The sequence below is a fragment of the Capra hircus genome, chromosome 7 (genome assembly GCF_001704415.2).
Source record: "Capra hircus breed San Clemente chromosome 7, ASM170441v1, whole genome shotgun sequence".
Taxonomy (NCBI): Eukaryota; Metazoa; Chordata; class Mammalia; order Artiodactyla; family Bovidae; genus Capra; species Capra hircus.
In genome coordinates, this window is record NC_030814.1 from 84,789,257 (window position 1) to 84,813,973 (window position 24,717).

General features: G+C 33.9%; 1 protein-coding gene across 2 annotated transcripts in view; it reads left to right on the top strand.

Annotated features, from left to right (window-relative positions):
- SLC12A2 (solute carrier family 12 member 2) overlaps nucleotides 1–24,717 on the top strand; it is a 95,785-nt gene that overhangs the window by 35,024 nt on the left and 36,044 nt on the right. For both annotated transcript variants that reach the window (XM_013965349.2, XM_018050705.1), the window contains exons 5-15: nucleotides 4,655–4,794; nucleotides 6,483–6,593; nucleotides 7,177–7,285; nucleotides 11,628–11,755; nucleotides 11,852–11,936; nucleotides 13,930–14,081; nucleotides 18,255–18,362; nucleotides 19,388–19,511; nucleotides 20,507–20,608; nucleotides 21,908–22,063; nucleotides 23,351–23,450. In XM_013965349.2, the coding sequence (XP_013820803.1) occupies nucleotides 4,655–4,794; nucleotides 6,483–6,593; nucleotides 7,177–7,285; nucleotides 11,628–11,755; nucleotides 11,852–11,936; nucleotides 13,930–14,081; nucleotides 18,255–18,362; nucleotides 19,388–19,511; nucleotides 20,507–20,608; nucleotides 21,908–22,063; nucleotides 23,351–23,450 (1,315 nt within the window). The remainder of the gene's footprint in view (nucleotides 1–4,654; nucleotides 4,795–6,482; nucleotides 6,594–7,176; nucleotides 7,286–11,627; nucleotides 11,756–11,851; nucleotides 11,937–13,929; nucleotides 14,082–18,254; nucleotides 18,363–19,387; nucleotides 19,512–20,506; nucleotides 20,609–21,907; nucleotides 22,064–23,350; nucleotides 23,451–24,717) is intronic.

Here is a 24,717-nt window from a genome sequence, read left to right on the forward strand (position 1 = left end):
TTTTCTGTTGCTGCCTTTTAATGCATCATAATTTTTTATACTCTTCAGCTTATTCAATGATAATAAAAAGTTATTTAATTTCACATACTGTACTGAATAAGCACTCAGAGAGACTTGAGTTTAAGCCCATTTCTTCCTTTACTATATGTGTGACTGTGGTCAAGTTACTTGACCTCTGTAAGCCTGAATTTTCACATATGTAAAATGGGAATGATAATCGTACAGTTGTCCCTTGAATAACACATAGGTTAGAGATGCTGATGATCCCTATGCAGTTGAAAATCCTTGTATAACTTTTGAGTTCCCCGAAACTTAACTATAGATTACTGTTGACCAGAAGCCTTGTAGGTAACATAAACCATCAATTAACACATATTTTGTGTATATGTATTATATATATACATACATATATGTATTCTTACAGTAAAGTAAGCCAGAGAGAATAAAATGTTATCAAGAAAATTCTAGTGAGGAAAAAGTACATTTATAGTACTATGCTATACTGATGCCATAAGTTTTACATCATCTTTTTACAAGATGAATCATTTGTTAATACCTGCATTAATATTGTCTTATATGCTACAAAACACTATATATGTTACATGTATTACTAACACTAGAGATAAAATGAAAAGATTCACTTTGTTGTACACCTGAAAGTAAGACATCATGCAAATCAACTATGTTCCAACAGAAGTTTTTTTAAAATGTGAGAAATTAAAAAAACATTTAACAAATGAAAAGAGAATGTGAAAAATGGAATTTATATTTCTTTACAGGTATAGCAATTCACACTTGAAAACAAAGAGGCAGCAATATGATTGCTTTATTGTAGCCTAGTATAATGATATGATTGTATCATGGTAGCCTGGTCTCTACACTAATGAATGAATCCTTGTACAGTTTTTATGTCATACAGTATTATAGTCATATTCATAGTATAGTATTATAAACACTGTTATGTTTTTTAAAAACCACTTACCTGCAATGATGCGCAGTTTCTCTAATTACCAGAGAGGGAGGGACGGAGCACAGCTTGTTTTGTATGTTAATTCTCTGAGCAAAGTTAATGTATTAGAAAGAAAATTAACACTAATTTCATATTAGGTATCATTTACCTTAAGCCTATGTAAAGATAGACTAGTATCCACATACTTTGTATGTGTTCATGACATACCTAACTTGTTCTTAATTTTTTCTGTATTTCTATACCATGTGATTCATCTGTGAGTTTTTTCAAATTATCACAAATCTCCAAAAAAATTTTCAGTGTATTGAAAAAAATCCACATATAAGTGGACCTGTGCATTTCACACCTGTGTTGTTCAAAAGTCAATTGTACTTGCTAGAATTAAATAAAATGTATAATTTTACTTAATTACAAAATAAACATTTTATTTTAAGGTATGTATCACTCTGTGTTGATTAGTAAATAGACCAGCCTTTCAGAGCAGTAGATCTTTTATACTATTTGTTGCTAAGGGAAAAAAGGGAGGGGAGAAAGCTCTTAAAACTGGTTGCCTCAAGGACACAGGAATAGAAATGAGATAGGAAGATGAGCAGATGCTTTTAAAATATTCTTCATGTGTAACTTTTTATTTTCACTAAAAAAAATAAAATATTTTAAAAAGTAGTGAAACTAGGTAGGTCCTGAGTTTTAAGTTTAGGTATCCCAATTAGTGGAAGGTTTTTAAATAGTTCTGAAATGTCAGAATTTGTTACTTACATTCATTATTTCCCTTCTAGTTATCTTTACCAATGTTAAATACATCTTAAGATATATATATTTTTCTTATTAGTAATAGAAAGCCTTGAAATTTCAGAAAATCAAAACTTTAAACACATAACAACTGAACTCTATGCTTTTATAGGTTCTCTTGGTGTATTTCTCCTTCTAAAGAATATTATCAACTATTGAAATACATGAGTGGCTGACTGATTTCAGTTAACCTTTTATTGTGACTTAATTGTCCTATCTATTAAGTCAGGGTAAATAATACTTGTCTTAATTCATTATTGATATTGAGATTAAATGACATGTTCATAAACTATCAGTTCAGTTCAGTTCAGTCACTCAGTCATGTCCGACTCTTTGCGACCCCATGAATCACAGCACACCAGGCCTCCCTGTCCATCACCAACTCCCGGAGTTCACTCAATGATATTCTAGGGATTTTCTGTGTGATTAATTATGTGATTTAATATCTTTAACTTTAGCTCTTTGACATAAAAATTGTCATTATATGTAAGTCCATTAGAATTTTTAGTGTTCAGAAGTATTTGGGGAAAATTTTTGTCATTTCATCTCATTTTAAAAAATGAGACTAACACTAAATGATCAGGTTGCAATTCTTTTTCTTCAGAATTTTAAAGATGATAAAAATGATTAATTGGTAAAGTGAATTACTAAGAGAGTTTTTTTTTTTAATTGGCCTAGTAGGCTGTAGTTCATGGGGTCAACTGAGCGACTTCACTTTCACTTTTCACTCTCATGCATTGGAGAAGGAAATGGCAACCCACTCCAGTGTTCTTGCCTGAAGAATTCCAGGGACAGGGGAGCCTGGTGAGCTGCCATCTGTGGGGTTGCACAGGGTCGGACACAACTGAAGCGACTTAGCAGCAGTAGCAGCAGCATAGTTATTTTACAGTGTTGTATCTGTGCCTACTGTACTGTAATGAGGAAGTTTTGGTGGGTAGGTTTAAACTATAGAATATTTAGAGAAACTTGATAAAATTAACCCCAAAACCTATTACAGGTATTTTCAAAATAAAGTTTGCATATTTAGTAATTTATTAAATTATAGAATCTGTTGTTTCATTTGTCTTCATTATATGGTTTTAAGACTTCCTCATTATGTTGTTTTAAGACTTCCTTAAGCCAGAACATGAAGAGAAACTAAAGAGCCTCTTTATTGAAAGTGAGAGAGTGAAAAAGCTGGCTTAAAACTCAACATTCAGAAAACTAAGATCATGGCATCTGGTCCCATCACTTCATGGCAAATAGATGGGGAAACAATGGAAGCAATGACAGACTTTATTTTCTTGGGTTCCAAAATCCCTGCAGATGGTGACTGCAGCCATAAAATTAAAAGACACTTGCTCCTTGGAAGAAAAGCTATGACAAAGCTAGACAGCATATTAAAGAGCAGAGACTTTATTTTGCCAACAAAGGTCCATCTAGTTAAAGCTATGGTTTTTCCAGTAGTCATGTATAAATGTGAGAGTTGGGACCATAAAGAAGGCTAAGCGCCAAAGAATTGATGCTTTTGAACTGTGGTGTTGGAGAAGACTCTTGAAAGTCCCTTGGACAACAAGGAGATCAAACCAGTCAATCCTAAAGAAGTCGATCTTGAATATTCGTTGGAAGGACTATGCTGAAGCTCCAATACTTTGACCACCTGATGTGAAGGGCTGACTCATTAGAAAAGACCCTGATGCTGGGAAAGGTTGAAGGCAGGAGGAGAAGGGGACAACAGAGAATGAGATGGTTGGATGGCCTCACTGACTCAGTGGACATGAGTTTGAGGAAGTTCCAGAAGATTCTAAAGGACAGGGAAGCCTGATGTGCTGCAGTCCACGGGGTCACAAAGGGTCAGATACAACTGAGCGACCGATCAACAAAAAGAACAATATTTCATCAGTGTCTAGAAAAATGTATATAACTTAATGTAACTTCAGTACTATTAAAACTAAGTTGATTATGACCTAGAAACCAAAAATAAATTAGAAATTTAGGGGAGCTTTTAGAGACTTTAGTTAAGTATTACTCTGACTCAGAATCAAAATACTGATTTAAGTTAGAAAAATACTTGCTTCATGATAATAGCTCATTTAATGTCTTTGTCTGCTCTGCCATTTAGGCAGGATTTATAATATAAATATAAATTTATAATATAAATGTTAAATATATAAATTAATAAATTAATATAAATTAAGTTTTATTATAATAAAACTGGGCTTCCCTTGTGGCTCAGCTGGTAAAGAATCCACCTGCAATGGGGGAGACCTGGGTTCAATTCCTGGGTTGGGAAGATCCCTTGAAGGGAAAGGCTACCCACTCCAGTATTCTAGCCTGGAGAATTCCATGGACTGTATAGTACATGGGGTTGCAAAGAGTCGGACACGACTGAGTGACTTTCACTCACATAATAAAACTATGTCTCTTCAGGATGTCAGTATGTGCTGTTCATTAAATTTCTTGTGCTACCTACATTTTTCTTTGGTATTCACATTCAGCAAATTACCACACTAAGTAACTGAAATCATGTCAATTATCATTTTAAATGTTATTTAAGATTAAAAATGTTACTTAGGAAATCATTGGGAAATGATCTTGATGTCTCCGAATATGAGGAGGAGGCTGTTGCCATTTTAATCTAAGCTTTAGAAAAGAAAGTAGGGACTTAAATAGCAGGATGATTTTTATATTTAATGTGAGGAAAATCTTCTGGATGTTCAGAACTGTTATGAATGAAGTGGGTTGTAAAGAATTCTTTCTGGGTGTTTCTTCCTAAAAATATGCTCACCCACTCGCCTATTACTTCAACTGCTATGTTCACTGGTGGCATGTGTTTGTGAACTCTTGTGTAATTGAAAGGATTATTTGACATTTAAAATTCTAACATTAGTACTTGTGTTTTTTTCTTTTCTTTAGGAGGAGCATATTATTTAATATCCAGAAGTCTAGGGCCAGAATTTGGTGGTGCAATTGGCCTGATCTTCGCTTTTGCCAATGCTGTCGCAGTTGCCATGTATGTGGTTGGATTTGCAGAAACTGTGGTGGAGTTGCTTAAGGTAATTCACCTTTTTCCAGTCATTTGTTTTCTGGATCTTTACTGAGGATTTACGTGCCATTCACCATGTAAGATGCCAGGAAAGCAGCAAGGAACATAAAACTCGTCCTTCAAGAAGTTTAGTGTGGGACATAGACGAACAAATGTCAGAAATGGGTAACTGCAGGAGGTCTTAACAAACTAGGAGGATCACTTAATTTACCATCCAGGAGTAGAGTGGCAGAGAAGTGTCAAGACAGCATTTTCAAAGGAAGGGAGTCAAGACATTAGCACCCAGATAGGAGAGGTGAGATATGGTATGAGGGAAATAGGAAAGAAAAGAAAAGAAAAGACCTAGAAGGGGTAGAGTATGGTGTGTTATTAAAAAAAAAACACACACACACAAAACTGGAAATATTTCAGTATGGCTGAAGCACAAAGTGGCACGAGGTTCAAGATAAGAGGGAAGAAAGAAGGATCAAGTCAGGAAGGGTCTTGTTTGCTGTTAAACCTGGATTGTATCTTATCTGGAGTTGAGATCCATGATGATCAGGTTAGGTGCCTCAAAAAATACATGATTACAGTGTAGAGAATTGTGAGGAGTCACAGTTGGACATGGAGACAATTTAAAAGGTTGTAGCTATCCTGGGAGAAGAGATGTTGGTGAGTATTAAACCAGTGACGAGTGGAGCTGGAGAGATGTATTTGAGTGGTTTTTAATAGGTTGAGTAAGTAGACTTGATTGATGGGATGTGGGAAATTTGAGAACAAGAAAAGAGGACTGATTTAGATGGATGGTAATGCCATTTACCGTGAGATAGAGAACACAGAGCATTTCAGTTTGGGATGTCTGATTTGGTATATGTAAGTCAAGCTGGCCAGGAAGTGGTTGATGATAACTGCCCTGGAGTTGAGAAGAGAACTTAGTTAAAAAGAGTAATTAGTATGTGTGTAGTTAAAGCAGTAGAAATAGGATTCAATTTTATTAACTGAGAAGAATCTTGAATGACAGCTGTAGTTGTTCATGTTAGGTTGTAACTTCTTATACTGTAGTATATGGTATATTAGGAAGTGTAACATCTGAAAAGGACTGATACTTGCATTGGCATTGACCTTAGCTGCCTAGGCCAAAGGGACAGAGGAAAGGAAGTAAGCAAACAGTATAATCATTAAGAATTCATAGTCTTTCATTGTTTAATTTAGTATATGTTTTTAATATCATTATTTTAGCCACAAATAATTTTGTTCTTAGAATGGAACATTGTGACTTTGGACAGCTGCATGAAAGTGTGTTCATCTCTTTTCCTTATACAACGGAAGAGACTGTTGAAAGCTGAATTCACTAACCACAGTGAATACCAAATATATTTCTGCTTTGTAACTTTAAAAAAATCCTATTAGTACTATTTAGTCATATTATGACTTTTTTTTTTGCTTGTTAGCAATCCATTTTTTAAATTTGAGTCTTTATAAATATAGCAGTATTAATATTTGATCATATTTTTGATGTCGTCAGATGTTTGAGTGACATCTCAATAGTAAACAGTAATTCATTCTTTTTTTGCTAGATCTCCCTGTTCATTCCTTAAATAGGAATTTATTCAACTTCTATCTGTGAAGAACTGTGATATCTCTAAAATGATTCAAAAAGAATGGAAGAATGTAGCTGAAGTAAATAATATTGTTCATTCTATTGTTTTCTTTTTGTAGGAACATTCCATACTTATGATAGATGAAATCAACGATATCCGGATTATTGGAGCCATTACAGTGGTGATCCTCTTAGGTATCTCAGTAGCTGGAATGGAGTGGGAGGCAAAAGTAAGTAATGGTATCATTAGGACCTCTGTAAATGTTGAATGTACAAACTTTTAGAGCTTATATTTTAGGTATTTTCTAAGGTGCGGTAATACCTGTAGATTTTGAAGGTTCCTAAGTGGCCATTTTCAAAGACGTTTACATACAAGGTCATTTCTATTTGGCAAGGTGGGTAGTATTTGGAAATAATAGTCATTTAAAGAGGTAATCAAAGAGTATGTAAGAAAAAATGAATTATGGGGTATGTCAGAGGGAGTTACTAAAGGTAGTACCAGTACTATAATTTTTTTCTATATTTTAACGTTTGTGTTGTTAGTGCATCTAACATGCACATCTTTAACTCACTATGGAAATAGTTGGCATGACCCTACTTTAGCTCTCCATTTTCCCCCAATGTATTGAATATTCTGAGATTGTTCCTTTAACAAAAATTTATTAAGCACCTGCTTTGTGCTTAGCACTGTGTGAGGTTCTGGGAAAACAAGACAGAAATCTTTTCCCTTAACGGGAGTGATATTCCAGTGGCACTGAATTGGTGTCTCAACACAGTATGTTTGATTTTGATTTTTAACGTTTAAAATTTCAGGCTCAGATTGTTCTTTTGGTGATTCTACTACTTGCAATAGCTGATTTCGTCATAGGAACATTTATCCCATTGGAGAGCAAGAAGCCCAAAGGTTTCTTTGGTTATAAGTGTAAGTAAGAAAGAATGTTTTTTTTAAGGTGCACATTATATCATTCTAGTGTTAAGTAAATTTAGTACATTTTTCATATTTTGTAATGTAATTGAGTTTGGTGTAGTGACTAACTAATTGACAGTCCAGTTTAGTTTGGTTTCTTTTTTGTATAATTGGAGTAAAAAAAAGCACTTTTATTTATAATTTTCATTTTTCATCATTAGCAAAATGAAAGGTGATAAAACATAGAGAAATCAGTGCTACTGAGGAAAAGTACTTTTGTTCTCATTTGGGGAATTTGTTACTGAAATTGTAACTTCTGTTCTAATGTTGCTTTTCCATTCTTTTACTTGTATTTAAACACAATAGTCTAAAAGTGCCTGAGACTGTGAAAGCAACTAGAAATAGTTTCTTGATGTAATTCTACAGTTTACATTATTAATTGTGTGAGAATTTCCCAGTTTTCATCTTCCATAACCCTTTTCATTCTGCCTCTTCACTTTCACTACAGGTGTAATTTACGTGTCATTTATTGTTTTATAAAGTGTCTTTCTGTATCTCTGCCCCGCTCCCTCCACTGAGCTGCCGTGCACCTGTCTCTTCAAGGCAGAATGAAAGCCAGATAGAAGAGCTGCAGTAGCATCAGAGTTGCTTTCCCTTAGGGTAAAGGGTCTGCCTGTGTTAAATTGACAAAAACTCCTTGTTTTTTTTAGTCTCTTGACTCTCGGCAACATTCTGTTTAGCTGTCCCATTCTCCTTTGATGTCAGACACTGTATTCTAGTGAGTTCTTTCCTACCTAATTCTCTGGTCATTATGTCTTTTACTCCTGTTTCCCCTTCTCTTCCTTCATCCTCTAAATGTCAGAGTTGTACAGTGTTGTCCTGGGCTTTCTAACTGTATTCTTTCCTTTGGCAATATCTATTCTCATGGCTCAAAATACTTTCACGAGACTGACATATTTCTACTCCTGGGTCTCTCCTTTAAACTCCAGATATAAGTATATATTCAACTGCTTATTTGATGTCCCTCCTAACTAACCCTTCTTGAACTTCTCCATCCTGATACATGAAAGAAATCAGGATCTCAGTGTTTTCTACTTGCTCTCTTTCTAATCCTTCTGTCAGTACATTGTTCTCCTATCACTAGATTGAACCACTGCAGTCACCTTCTAATTGGTTCCCTGCTTCAGATGCTGATCCTTCAGTCCATTGTCTCTGCAGCATCCACATAAGCATTGATCATACCATGTCATTTCCATGACTCTGTGCCCACCTTGGCTTTTCATTATATTGAGGACAAAATCTACACTCTTATAGAATAAAATTTTGCATGATCTCACCCCTGCTGATCCCTTCCATTTCATTTCATCTCGCCCGAACTGTGAGAGCTTTGCCTTCTTTTAGTTCTTCAAAAGAGCTAAACCTTCTTCCTGCCTCAGGGCCTTTCTATATGTTGTTGGTTGTTCCTGGTGTACTCTTTCCCTGGAACATCACATGGTGATTCCTGCTCCGTAAAGTCTCAACTTAAGTGTTAACTCCTTAGTTGCATCACTTTCAGTTCAGTTCAGTTCAGTCGCTCAGTCGTGTCCGACTCTTTGTGACCCCATGAATCGCAGCACGCCAGGCCTCCCTGTTCATCACCAACTCCCGGAGTTCACTCAGACTCACGTCCATCGAGTCCGTGATGCCATCCAGCCATCTCATCCTCTGTCATCCCCTTCTCCTCCTGCCCCCAATCCCTCCCAGCATCAGAGTCTTTTCCAATAAGTCAACTCTTCGCGTGAGGTGGCCAAAGTACTGGAGTTTCAGTTTCAGCATCATTCCTTCCAAAGAAATCCCAGGGCTGATCTCCTTTAGAATGGATTGGTTGGATCTCCTTGCAGTCCAAGGGACTCTCAAGAGTCTCCTCCAACACCACAGTTCAACAGCATCAATTCTACAGCGCTCAGCCTTCTTCACATTCCAACTCTCACACCCATACATGACCACAGGAAAAACCATAGCCTTGACTAGATGGACCTTTGTTGCCAAAGTAATGTCTCTGCTTTTGAATATGCTGTCTAGGTTGGCCATAACTTTTCTTCCAAGGAGTAAGCGTCTTTTAATTTCATGGCTGCAGTCACCATCTGCAGTGATTTTGGAGTCCCCAAAAATAAAGTCTGACACTGTTTCCACTATTTCCCCATCTATTTGCCATGAAGTGATGGGACCAGATGCCATGATCTTTGTTTTCTGAATGTTGACCATTAAGCCAACTTTTTCACTCTCCACTTTCACTTTCATCAAGAGGCTTATTAGTTCCTCTTCACTTTCTGCCTTAAGGGTGTTGTCGTCTGCATATCTGAGGTTATTGATATTTCTCCTGGCAATCTTGATTTCAGCTTGTGCTTCTTCCAGCCCAGCGTTTCTCATGATGTATTCTGCATAGAAGTTAAATAAGCAGGGTGACAATATTCAGCCTTGACGTACTCCTTTTCCTATTTGGAACCAGTCTGTTGTTCCATGTCCAGTTCTAACTGTTGCTTCCTGACCTGCATACAGATTTCTCAAGAGGCAGATCAGGTGGTCTGGTATTCCCATCTCTTTCAGAATTTTCCACCGTTTATTGTGATCCACACAGTCAAAGGCTTTGGCATAGTCAATAAAGCAGAAATACATATTTTTCTGGAACTCTGTTGCTTTTTCCATGATCAAGTGGATGTTGGCAATTTGACCTCTGGGTCCTCTGCCTTTTCTAAAACCAGCTTGAACATCTGGAAGTTCACAGTTCATGTATTGCTAAAGCCTGGCTTGGAGAATTTTGAGCATTACTTTACTAGTGTGTGAGATGAGTGCAATTGTGTGGTAGTTTGAGCATTCTTTGACATTGCCTTTCTTTGGGATTGGAATGAAAGCTGACCTTTTCCAGTCCTGTGGCCACTGCTGAGTTTTCCAAATTTGCTGGCATATTGAGTGCAGCACTTTCACAGCATCATCTTTCAGCATTTGAAATAGCTCAATTGGAATTCCATCACCTCTACTAGCTTTGTTCATAGTGATGCTTTCTAAGGCCCACTTGACTTCACATTCCAGGATGTCTGGCTCTAGGTGAGTGATCACACCATTGTGATTATCTGGGTCATGAAGATCTTTTTTGTACAGTTCTTCTGTGTATTCTTGTCACCTCTTCTTAATATCTTCTGCTTCTGTTAGGTCCATACCATTTCTGTCCTTTATCGAGCCCATCTTTGCATGAAATGTTCCCTTGGTATCTCTAATTTCCTTGAAGTGATCTCTAGTCTCTCTAAAGCATCACTTTAGCTTTGTGTAATAAACACATTGAATTAGATTATCTCTCTCTGATTATTTGTCACAACACCCTGTTTGCATTGAGTACTTTTACTGCTGTTTGCAGTAGCCTTTTGTTTTTTTTTACTTATATATTTGGTAGCTCCCTATTGATACCACGAGGGCTTCCCTTGTAGTTTAGTTGCTAAAGAATCTACCTGCGATGCAGGAGACTTGGGTTCGATTCCTGGGTCAGGAAGATCCCCTGGAGAAGGAAATGGCAACCCACTCCAGTATTCTCGCCTGGAGAATCCCATGGACAGATTCATGGCAGGCTATGGGGTCGCAAGAGTTGGACACAACTTAGTGACTAAACTACAACTACTACTGCTATTGATAATTTTAAGTTCCATGAAGGTAGCTTGTTGCTATTGGACTTCCTCAGTACCTTGAGATACCAGATGGCTCCAGTATTGGCACATGATGTATACTCAGATACCGGATGGATGGATGGATGGATGGATGACAGTTTATTGTTTGTTTCAATTTGAGGACCTATTAGAATAGATGGAAATAGCAGGAACTCGTTGACACTTTCATTATTATTGAAATGGAAAGGACCTTTGCCTAGTTTGTCTTAGCTAAAAATTATCTAGATGCCTGATGGATGGCCTCAAAATTCAAACAGTTCACCCCTAGGACATAGAGAAGACAGTACAGATAAGTTGTATGTAAGGGAAACAAACAGTTCCGGGTTAGTGTGATGTCCTTTTTTTTGTTCTTCCTGCTTCCTTGTTTCTTTAACCTCTTGGCCTGTCTTAAGAGTCAAGTTAGAGGTATTTCAAATATAATTAGTAAGGTATACAAAATAATAGTGCATGAACCAGATCAAACCACCATTTTGGCTGTAAACTGTTTTCCTTATATAAGAAAAGGGGAACACCAATACTTGAATTAGAAAATATTCAAGAATTTACCAGTTACTGGAACTGAAGAAAAGTTAGGGATCATAAATCACCACTTACTCTTAACCTAAAATTTTATGGCCTAATTTGCTATCCATTAATTGCCAAAAATGTTTTATTCTCTATAGCTGAAATATTTAATGAGAACTTTGGGCCAGATTTTCGAGATGAAGAGACCTTTTTTTCTGTATTTGCCATCTTTTTTCCTGCTGCAACTGGCATTCTGGCCGGAGCAAATATCTCAGGTGATCTTGCAGTAAGTATTATAAAGTACTTTACTGATTTCATATAAAAATGATATACATATATTTATTTTTAAAGGTAGACTTTAAAAAATGTTTTTGTCTTCTAGGATCCTCAGTCAGCCATACCCAAAGGAACACTCTTAGCCATTTTAATTACTACGCTGGTTTACATAGGAATTGCAGTATCTGTAGGTAAATAACCTTACATTTCTCTATGTGTTTCAGTCATTTAATGATGTATATACTATAAGTATTCATTTTCATGATATTTCTAACTTTTAAATTAAGAACTATTTCAATAAAAAGACATGGGAGTTTTGTATTTTACTTCAAAAGTACTTAAGTAGGCTGCTGCTGCTAAATCGCTTCAGTCATGTCCGACTCTGTGCAATCCCATGGACGGCAGCCCAGCAGGCTCCCCCGTCCCTGGGATTCTCCAGGCAAAAGCTAGTGGTGACTTAATACATGTTGTCTAAGCCACCAAATACTCTATTGTTTCTTGTCTGGGGTTTTTATTTAATTATATAGTAAGTTAGAAAGTTATGTAAAGTCTCATCTGCAGATTCTTAAATTTCACTGAGACATATTTACAGAAAATATAATTCATGTGTAGAAGTAAATGAATTTTACTTTCTTATCTTCACGAATTTTAGCATATTTTTGTTTATGGTGGTTATTTTTTATATTTTTATGTAATCTTACTCTGTTAATATTATTTCAAGGCCATTAAACAGAACCTGACATTTTTTACCATAAAAATTTGATTGCAATTAATAAGATACTACATTGAATGAAAAGTATTAGTAAATTAATGAAAATGATTTTAAGCTATTTTAATACATTGATGTAATCATAGTACTTGAAGAAAGGACTTAAGAGGTCAGCCAGTCTCTAAATCTTTTATGTGTGAGGAAGCCAGTTTTGCTGCCAAAAATAAGATAATAGCACTGCCTTTAAAAATTATTTTCATGACAAAGAGGGTTTTGGTGTTTTTATTTATAAGTAAGTAAGTAAATAATTTTGGAAGACTAATTTAAGATAGGTTCTATAACTGAAACATTCTAGTCTAGGAAAGATTTAATAACTACTGATTTTACATATAATTTGCATACACTGACTATCGATGCTGTTGTCTTGAATTTATTGTACATTCATGAAATTAAATACTTCATCCAGAAATCATATTCCTAAAGTATAAGCGCTATGTTTAATGTCTAAATTCTAAAATTCAGGTTTTACAGTTAAAAATTTTAAGCATACTAGAAGAATAAATCATAGTCTAGTACTAATCAAAAGAATCACAAACTCCAAATTAATTAACTATAGAATATATTATTTTTCATAGTATTTGATTATTTAGTCTGCTGCAAATCTCAGATACTATATGTTTTCTTTTTTAAATTTTTTCATTTATTTTTTATTGCAGTAGAGTTGATTTACAATGTTGTGTTAATTCGTGCTTTACAGCAAAGTGACTCAGTTATATGTGGATATACATTATTTTTACTAATCTTTTCCATTATAGTTTTACTAGGATATTGAATATAGTTCCCTGTGCTATATAGTAGAACTTTGTTTTTTATTCATTCTATGTGTAATAGTTTACATCTGCTTACCCCAGAGTCCCAGACTATCCCTCCCCAACTCCTCCCACCTTATATTTTCGTATTATCAGGGTGGACTTACTTGATACAAAGGTTTAAATAGAATTATATAATTCATTCATGTTTAAATTACTTTTCCTCACAGAAGATTGATGTTAACTCAAGTCTGATCTTTGGCACATTTTAAATAGAAAGTATTCAGAGCATGTGAAACTGTTTCTGCCATTTGGAACTCTTTCAACATAGTGTTTCTGTATTTGCTTTAGGACATTTTAATCAAGTAGTACAGGAAATGATTTTGCTAATATATCATTTTCACAGTGATGTTTAGAAGATTTTTAAGTATATACATATACATACTTTATAAGGTTTCATTTCACTGACTCAATACTGGGGACCATGATGCTTTCCAGATTCTGTTCCAGGTAAAGAATTTCTTAACTGTAATACACTGTATTCTATTACTGTTATAAGCAAGTACATACAGTCAGTACCATGAATTTCTTTATGGGTATATATAATTTTGAAATGAAGGTAAATGTTAGCTTGATTATTTGTCCTCATTGTCACTTGTGCTTCAGGTTCGTGTGTTGTTCGGGATGCTACTGGGAACGTTAATGACACCATTGTAACAGAGCTAACAAACTGTACTTCTGCAGCCTGCAAATTAAACTTTGATTTTTCATCTTGTGAAACCAGTCCTTGTTCCTATGGCCTAATGAACAACTTCCAGGTGAGCATCAAATTTATATTATACAAGCATTCTGTGTTCATCTAGAGGTCAAACTGCTGTCAATTCTACCATTCAGAGTATAGCAAAAAGTCTTTGCTACTGCTTTATACTCAGATATCAGTGAAGACAGTATGCAGCTAATAGTGCATGCTCAGTCGCTCAGGCATGTCCAACTCTATGCAACCCCATGGATTTCAGCCTGCCACACTCGCCTGTCCATGGCATTTTCCAGGAAAGAATACTCGAGTGGGTTGCCATTTCCTCCTCCAGGACACCTTCCCCACCCAGGGATTGAACCAGTGTCTGCTGCATTGATAGGTGGATTCTTTACCACTGTGCCATCTGGGAAGCTCCATGTAAATAATTGGGCAAACAGAAAAATATAAAAGAATGAAACCTGAGCCTGTTCAGGGGCAAAAGGGCCCCAGAGGGTAACACTTCTATAATAAGGTATAATAAATAGTAATTATATATAGTATACTGTTTGAGAAAGTAAGCAAGCATCTCACACATAGTCATATGTGCTGGGCCTATTTCTGGCTTCTCTGTTGTGTTCCATTGATCTTTGTGTCTATCCTCCCAACAATGCCATAGTTTCTTGAGTACAGGAATTAGACTGTCAGTCTTAAAATCAGGTAGCTTGATTCCTCCCGCTTTATTCTTTTTTCAAAATTATTTTAGCTATTTTAGTTCTTTTGCTTTTTCAGATACATTTTAGATTAATCTATGTTAATCTACAAAAAAGTCTTGCTGGAATTTTGGTAGGAAATGCATTAAACTTGTACATCAGTTTGGGGAGAACTGATAGCTTTACACTGTTCCAGTCCATGAACACATAAATTCTACCCTTTATTTAGATCTTCTTTGACTTCCTTCATCATTATTAGGTAGTTTTCAGAGTATCAGTCCTATATATTTTTTGTTAGATTTACACCTAAGTATTTTGTTTTTATTTTTGAGCAATTTAAATCCATACTAACTGAAATGAATTCAGCTTTCTGATTTGAGATTTCTCTCTAATTCCTCTATATATAAATGCCCTTTTAAGTATTGATCAGTATCAGCAGTCTTATTTAATTAAATATGGCTAATATAGTGATGCTGTGTTAACCACCATTGAACAGCAGAATTAAATTATTAATGAATGCTTAAAAGTTTGTGAACTAGTAAACATATGAACTTTGTAAAGATTAGTAGTAGTAGTAGTTTAGTCGCTAAGTCATGTCCGATTCTTGTGACCCCATAGACTGTAGCCTGCTAATCTTCTCTGTCCATGGGATTCTCCAGGCAAGAATACTGGAGTGGGTTGCCATTTCCTTCTCCAGGGGATCTTCCTGACCTAGGAATCGAACCTGAGTTTCCTGCATTGCAGGCAGATTCTTTACCAACTGATCTACAAAGGAAGCCCCAATAAAGATTAGTACTACTGCTCTAGTATTTGCAGACTATCAGTCCTGCTTTTTATTTATTCTATTTTTGTAAAATTTATGAGTTTTAGATAAGATTTATAAGATGAAAAGGAACTACTAAAATATGGAGGATATTTTGAGAGTTGCTTGATAATTCTCAGGATGCTAGAAAGAAAAAACTCAAAGGTATGGATAGATTCAGGAGATTAAAACAAGATATTTTGTGGTAAAGTTATAGAATAGATCTACAAATTCAAAGTGGAAAATGAAAATTCTGCTTCCTCGTGTTTTTCTAGTAAGACTTAAACCTAATAAACAGAATAGTTGAGGATTTAATGTATTTCAGAACATTATATAGGAATATTATGTAGACATTTTATGTCGAATCTGTGTGGTTTACATGAAGATTTTTAATGGCATTATGTATATTTTCTTTTGTATAGTTTCAAACAATTGGCTGCACTTTCAGTAGTTAAAAATATTGGACTCAATTATGTAATAGATGTTTTGTTTTTTTCTAGTCACAAGACTAGGCAAAATCGTAGAATGAAAGAAAGTATTCATGTCCAGCTAATTATTCAGGCCAATTCTGACATTGATATTGTGTATGAAAGACACAAATGTTGGTCTCTGCCCAGTGACTGAAAATGCCAATCAGATTTCTGTGTTGCTGCCTTAAATTACAAAAGTATGTTGTCTTTATTAAGTCTAAGTATGGAAAGTATGGACTTAATCAAAGTGTAGGAGTTTGGTATATGTAAATCTGCTTTTCTAATTTAAGTAAAATTTTTAAAAGTACTTTGTGAAGTGATAGAGAATGGAAAGAAAATTCTGTCAAATTATTAATTGCTTGTCACTTGGAGAATGAAGAATGGTGAATAGAACATTACTGAGGAGCATATAAATGGAGACTCCATCATGAAATCTGTACAAAGGCACAACTATATAATGCTGTTTTGCATATAACTGATAAATATATGTACATATAGTTGAGTCACCTTATCTTAAATGTTTAATTTTATTTAGTTTTATGTTTATTATATTTCTATATTTTAATGCCCTCAGAAACCTTTGACTCACCATTGTTTAATAAACAAAGTGTGATGATCATTCACTACTAGTAAAATTTATAATGGATAGATCAAATTAACAGTACCTAAATCCATTAAACAGTTCTTGCAAATCGACTTTATATTTTGACTGATTTTAAAGGTACACAAGGAACAGTGCTATGAAAACCTACCCTACCTACTTACCCTCATTTGTATTTATTAGTTGTTTATCTTTATAGGTATAGTATTTTTCTTTTCAAACCAATGAGAATGAATTATAGACATCACAACATGACAGATTGAAGTATTTAGAACATTCTTTACAAGTGTGGTTGAATTATCCCACCCAAGTAATCCCCGTGTTGATGAAATACTGTTGTCTAAATATATATTCCATATTCATAGTTCTCACTTGTTCCAATAATGCCCCAGATCATTTTTTCCTGATCCAGGATTCAGTCTATTGTCACACGTGGCCTTTAGTTATGTTATTTTTAACCTTTCAAGATGTTGACATTTTGAAGGGTTCAGGCAAATTACTTTGCATTATGCTCCTCAGTTTGTTTATTTTATTGCCTTCTCATCATCTAAGTTAGTGATCTATTTTTTTAAACTCCTTATAGGGAAATATTTGAATATGTTCAAAGAGAGAGAAAGCAATCTAATGTACCTGACATACACATTTTCTAGCTTCATCAGTTACTAAAGCATGGCTAGTGGTGTTTTGTTTATGACCCCCAATTCACAGATTACTTAGAGGCAATTCCTAGACTTAAATCTTTTTGACTGGATATTTCAACTTTTATCTTAAAAAAAAATAAGAATTCTTTAAAAACAAACAAAAGACATGACCACGATACCAATCTACTATCTTAACGTCAAAAAAGAAAAAAAAGAAACAACCTTCCTAACAGAAATGTATCATACCAGTTTGGAGTATTATTGTGCACTTTAGTCTGATTAGCTGTCTAGATCTACGTACCAGTTGACTAGAAATAGAGGTGAGAGGAACAAATTAAACAAGGCAATGGAGACTGTCAGCAAAATCCAGAGCATAGGGTTTCTCTAGGAGAAATAATATAAAAATAATAAAATTTAAAGAAAGGATGAAACTGTGGATTGAAAAAGACTTAAGACAAAACCACCAAATATAAAGTGTAATCCTTTTGTGGATCCTGATTTGAACAAACTATTTTAAAAAGCAAGAAAAGAAAGAATTTGGGAATTGTGGATGCAATTGAGTATTTGATGCTGTTAAAGAATTAAGCAGTTTTTAAGATGTGACAGTGACTGTAGTTACAGTTTTTAAAAGTTCTTACCCATTAGAGGTACACACTGAAACATTTATGCATGAAATGATATCTGGAACATTTATATGTGAAATGACTTATAATAATGCAAATATTGGCCTGTTGAAACTGATGCATATTTTGTAGTTCAGCATGCTCTTCTCATTGCCATTGTGTTTGCCTTTGATGTTGCACAAAATAAAAGGTTGTTTTTTTTTTTTTTACATTAATTAAGGGATGGTGATACCTCATTTTCAGAAGTTTGTAATGCATGTAAGAACCATTATTACTGTGGACTATTGGTTTTGTTATCATATTCTCCCCAGTATTACTATCATTGTTCTTCATAGGAATAGTAAAGATGTATAGTGTTGTGGATTTTTTTGAGTTGTATGACTTACTTTTCCATTGTCACTTTTTAAGGTAATGAGCATGGTGTCCGGCTTTGCACCATTAATTTCTGCAGGTATCTTCTCAGCCACTCTTTCTTCTGCATTAGCATCTCTTGTGAGTGCACCCAAAATATTTCAGGTGAGTATTTCACATTGCAAATTTTATTATAGAGGTAGGCAAGGTAATATATTTCAAATGGGATTTTAATTTTTTAAATGATTTATTTACTTCTGTCAACCCTGTGTATTTATATGATACATGCCAACACATATATCAAGAGTGGCATATTTAATTTTATGCACAGGAATGTGGATATGTATATAAACAGTTGTGCATTTATTCACTCACAGGGTATAGTTTTTGAGTTGTCTTTCTGGAAGTGGTAATGAATTTTTGTTTTTTTGACATTCTCTGTTAGCATAAATTTTCATGTCTTACCAAGTATAAAAAGTACCATAAATCAAAAGAAGATACTTTATCTTGTTCCTGTTAGCATAATGCCAAAATAAGTGTTTTATTTTTATGAATTTTTGAATGTCTAGTATGTGCCATACATTATGTTAGGTGCTCAGGATATAACGATAAATAAAACATTATCTCCCTTTAGTGAGCATCAAACAAACAACTGATACTGCATAGAAAGTACTTTTTATTACTAAAAGAAATGAAGTATTGATTCTGCAGCTTTGTTCTTAATTTCTTGTTATAATTAATACAGTAGAGGTATAGAATATTTCCTAAAACTATTTTCAGTATTGTTTTAAGAAAAGTGATTAAGTTTTATAATTAGGATTTTTATTTGCTCTAAGTCTTAGATTCAGACTTGGTTTTCTTAAAATAGGTCACACATCTATCATACTTCTCAAGCTTCCACACTTCTATATATATGCCTGCTTCTTTGACTCTTTATTCGTGTAAGACTCAACCTGGTGTGGGGTAAAATAGATAAACACTACAGTGTATTCCAAATCTCCTGCTTTTCTGATACTGGAAATGTTTGACTCTTCTTTACAATTTGTTGATAAAGCAGTATGAGAAGAAAAAAAAGAGGACCAAGAATTAGAAACTTGGGTTCGTTTCCTGATTAACCTGTTGTAACTGTAAGCAGATCTGTATGTCTTATTTCGATGTATTCCATTTTAATGTTTACATTTCTTTATTAGGCTCTATGTAAGGACAATATCTACCCAGCTTTCCAGATGTTTGCTAAAGGTTATGGGAAAAATAATGAACCTCTTCGTGGCTACATCTTAACATTCTTAATTGCACTTGGATTCATCTTAATTGGTTAGTCTATACATGTGTGCTGATGCAGATTTTGGTGTATTTATAGTATTAACTGTCAACATTGAGTCATTAAGTCATAAAATGTTACTTTGCCTGCTATACTAAGTTTCTTTTTGATCAAAGGAAAAGTTTAGAAAATACTGCAGATAATAGCATTCATTAAATATTTGCTCAAACTCATACCCTCACTAACTCCCTGTTAGGCTAAAGGGAGCTCCTAGGTTCTTATCCTTAAAACAAATATGATAATAGCATAGGGTAAAGGATTACGGTGTCTTCCATGAAGCTAGAACCTCTGCTGATCTTTTTGGTTCCTTTGCCTCTGATTAGGAAGCTAATGGGTCTTAAAGAACCTTTGGACTTTTGATTATACCATGGAAACAAACTTTCTTATCTGATGCTTAAAAATGTATCTGGTATAGCTACTTTTTGAGAACAGGCTGGCAATATTTAATAAAGTTTCCTATGATCCACCAGTTCTTAGAGCTTTGTACCCTGCAGAAACTTGCATTTTTATATAAGAATATTTTTAGTGTCATTAATTATAATAGTGAAAAATGGAAACAACCTGAGTGAAACAGAATATTTAGCAGTAAAAATGTGAATAAACTTGGTTTTCATATGTTAATATGGATGAATCTCAAAAATAATGAATGTAAAAAAATCAAATTACTGAATGATAATATTGTATGATGTAATTTATGTAACTTTTAAAACATCCAAAACAGTGCTCCATAATCCTTGTGAACCATATATGTATGTAGGAAAACAGTATAACGTCACCGGAAAGAATATTTCAACTTGGAGAGAGTGAGTCATAAAGGAGGTTTCTACTGTGTATGTAGGATATGATTTAAAGTATATGAAGTATGTATAGCAAAGTTCATTAAATCTGGGTTATGGATTTAGGAGCATTATGCATTATCTAAAGCTTTGAAATGATTCATAGTTTTGAAAAGTTAAAAAATGTCTAATATGTCATGTTTCTTTTGCAGCTGAATTGAATGTTATTGCTCCAATTATCTCTAACTTCTTCCTTGCATCATATGCACTGATCAATTTTTCAGTATTTCATGCATCACTTGCAAAATCTCCAGGTGATTTTACATTTTCTTTAAAAGTTTCATAAATGTGGCAATGTTTGATTTTAGAGAAAATAAAACTTTAATACATTTCAAAAGATGGCATGTGTGGAATTAGTTCACTAATGCTTCATTCTACCTTTATAGTTGAGTCAAATTGAGTCTTCAGAGAGCTATCATGCAGTTTATTGGTAAACAATGTCTGTTTCTTCCTTCAAATAATTTAAAATAGCATTAATCTCAAATTCTGGCTAAAACTATGAAAGAATTATTTTGTTTTTTTTCTGTATTTATCAGTTCTAAGAACATTGTTATGATATAGTACCCTATCCAGGAATATTTTTAACACAATGAGTTCTGTGGAATTCTAATATAAGGGGTCTTTATCAACTGAAAAACTACTCCATATACAGTTTTTATGGGTATTTTGTTATAAACCATGACAACGGTTGGGCATCAGAGAAGGAAATGAAGTAACAAAAACACTATTGATTCTATGGGCCTAGAAGTTTCTCAGAACAAGAAAGATAAAACATCGGAATTTAGGACACAAACATCTTAGCTTCAGTTTTTAAGAATATAAAGTTTAGAGATGGATGTGGGTATAGCTATATAAAAGGGCAACACAAGGGATTCTTTTGTTGAACTTTTATCTTGACTATTTTAATATCAATATTTTAGCTGTGATACTTTGGTATCATTTTGCAAGATGTTGTCACTGGGAGAAATTAGGTAAAGTGCCCCCAGGATCTCTGTATTATTTCTTAAAACTTTGTGTGAATCTGTAGTTATCTCAAAATTAAAAGCTTAATTTTTAAAAAAGAATATAAATTTTATTGAAATACTTCCCCAAATGATATGTTTTTTTAACAATTCTAAACAACAATTTATTTGAATTGTTTTCTATATTCGTTAACATATGGATGTGTCTTGTGCTAAAAACCAGAAAATAAAATCTCACTGTTAAGGACTCAGTTTGAAACCTAATTTTTTCACCTGCTCCTATTTTTAGCATTCACTGAGTTTAGGTTGATTTGTATTTGTTTAGTAAGGACTTTTTGAATTGGGAACTAGTAAGATAGGATAATGTTGATGTGAATAGATGTGCCCACTTCATGGCTACCAAGAATCATGACATTATGGTCAGTAATGGTCTATGACTTTATGTTTAATTAGCTTTACAGTTCACATTTGAAGACTTCTCAGTGTAGCAGCCACAGAGAAATTTATTTTGTGCATGCATGTGTACCACTGTCTAAAGCAGATGAGGTAGCTGAGTGACTTTTATTTATCTGTATTACTTGTTTCTGTTAGGGTGGCGTCCTGCATTCAAATACTACAATATGTGGATATCACTTCTTGGAGCAATTCTTTGTTGCATAGTGATGTTTGTCATTAACTGGTGGGCTGCATTGCTAACATATGTGATAGTTCTTGGACTTTACATTTATGTTACCTACAAAAAACCAGGTCAGTCTTCTCTTAATATTTAGTATTTCAAGCTAAAAACTGTTTAGATGTTCTTTGTACCTTTTCATATCTAAACATCCACTTTTGTATTTTGGAAAGGCCCTTTGCATAAAACCTAAAATGCTTTATTTCTAAATATATGTAGTTTTAATGAAAAAGTTACTATAAGACTTTTTATTCTGTGGAATTTCATTCTTACCCATGAGTTAAATTTAATTAATCCTATTTGTAGAAAAATAACAAATTCATGTAATAAACATTGTTTCACTCAATATGTTTTAAAATTAATCTTTGAAAGGATTTTATTACAGTACAGTAGTTTCTATTAGCCTGATAAGCATTATATGTATTACCTAATGTGGTTTAGTACCTACTATAATTTGTACCACAGAATCACAAAATATTAGAACACATAGTATCTTCCCTCTAGCTTACTATATAGCAAGGAAAATTAGACAGATATACTTAACTGGGAAATAAAGAGGGAAATAGTTAAAGATTATCTAGAATGTGTAGCATTGATAACTGCCGGGTATATCTCCACATAAGCAGATGCTGGGATAGGTTAGGATTAGTCCAGTTATTTAGTGTGATAACCTGGAACAAGGAAATCTATTGAAAAAGACTTGAAAAGTTTCAGCCCAATTGAGTAGATTAGAAAGAGACAACAAAGTAGTTGCAGTGTAGTTATTTTAAACAGTGAGGAAACATTTTGTAATCCAAGTATGAGAGAATGAGGTTTTGGATTAGAATGGTGGCTTTAGAAATGAAATGGACAAAGAAGATATTGTTTTAAATATCTTAGAAACAATTATTTCTCTAATACGCCTATTAAGTCTCTAAAGTAACAAATGTCTAAAATCATCATTTGTGTTTAGACTGTTTATTCAATAAGAAGTAAAATTTGCCTTGATGTTCAAATAACTTAAACGGTGAAGTACTATAAATAGTACTTTATAACAATCATAGATCTGCCTTTTTCCTTTTTGACCTTTGGCTGTATAAACAATGATTTTTAAATGTTTTCTTTGTTTGCAAGACTCATTTTGAGTTGAATGCACAGCATGTGTGCAGCCCTTTCATCTCAGTCTTTTCCAAGTTGTACATTTTTTTAAATGTTAATAGCTCAGATTAGCATTGTCTTAATTTCATGCTGTGGATGTAAACTATTGAAATTCCTGAGCACAACAGTTTGTTTTAGCAGCTGACTTTTTAAATGTGCAAGCATTGGTTATTGATGATTTGTGCTCACCAGTATTACGGTGCATGAACACTGTCCTCTTACAGATGTGAACTGGGGATCCTCCACACAAGCTCTGACTTATCTGAATGCACTGCAGCATTCGATTCGTCTTTCTGGAGTGGAAGACCATGTGAAAAACTTCAGGTAAGTGATCAGGTAACATAGAAACATTTTGTCTTAGATGGCAATCAGTTCTTCATTTATTGTTTAGTAATATTTTCATTTGGTGATATTTCATGAAAAATTATCTAAAAGCATAGAATGTTGTTTCTTGTTTGGTTTGATTTGAGCAGTTTATTCAAAAACAAGGTTGAGGCTTCTTGTTCTCAAAAATTTACAAAGAGAAAAATTATCATCTACCTTATAAAAATGTGACAGAAGTTTTGGAGGTCTCTCTTTGAAGGCTTTTAAATAGATATCATTAAAGTAAACTTTTCCCCCCTCTGTGGCCACTCAAGTTTCTAACTATTAAGGATGAAATTCATAAAAATACTTGTATTATAATTTTACTAAGGCGGTAAATATTTTCATGTTAGTGGCTTTGCTCTCACTGTGGAACTGGCAGTCAGTTTTTGTGATAAAGAATCAATGTCAGAGTAAAGGGCATTTCTTACTATTTCCTTCCTTTTTATTTTATCTTAAAATAGTTTATCAGTCATCAATTTAAAAGCTATTCCTTAATTTAACATGTTTCTAATAGTCGATGAGATTCAGTTATTAAAGCACTGTTGTAAATCCAAAAGTATTAATTTATTTATGTATTCTTAGAAATTATAGATTATTGTTAAGTGTAGCTAAAAATAGGCTTGTCATTTTTTAAAAAATAGACCATTAGACAGTCATTCTCATACTGTTCACGTAAGCCTGGCTCTGAACGGGCAACTCTTCAGTCATGAGTAATTGCTTCTCATTGGCTTCTGCACAGTAATCACAGGAATAAATTCCTGTTTTCAGTAAAACAAAAGACAGAATCTTTTTAAAAGAAAATTTCAAGAGTGGCTAAGTGCCAGAAAAGAAGTGCTCTACCAAATTTCTCTCAAGAAGAAACACCTTTGTATTAATATATTCTTTTTGTCACTCTTTGAATATCCTCCCCCCACCACCAACCACCACTACCACCAATTTGTTTTGTCAAATGAAAGATTCCCATAGACCACAGATCTTCAGTTTTGGAGTAGAAAGAAATAGGGAAAAGAAGTGAGAGCCCTGGGAGGAAAATTTTAATTTCAGCACATTTTTAATGTTTTAATAGTTAATGCAAAGTATGGCAGAAAATAGAAATACTTCCTTTGCATAAAAAGCTGTGTCCCAGAAGTGAGAGTATGATCAACAATCAGAATTAACTTGCCATCAATAAAAAACTGATCTTTGGCTTATTAATAGAAATGGGAATTTCTTAAAAACTTTAAAA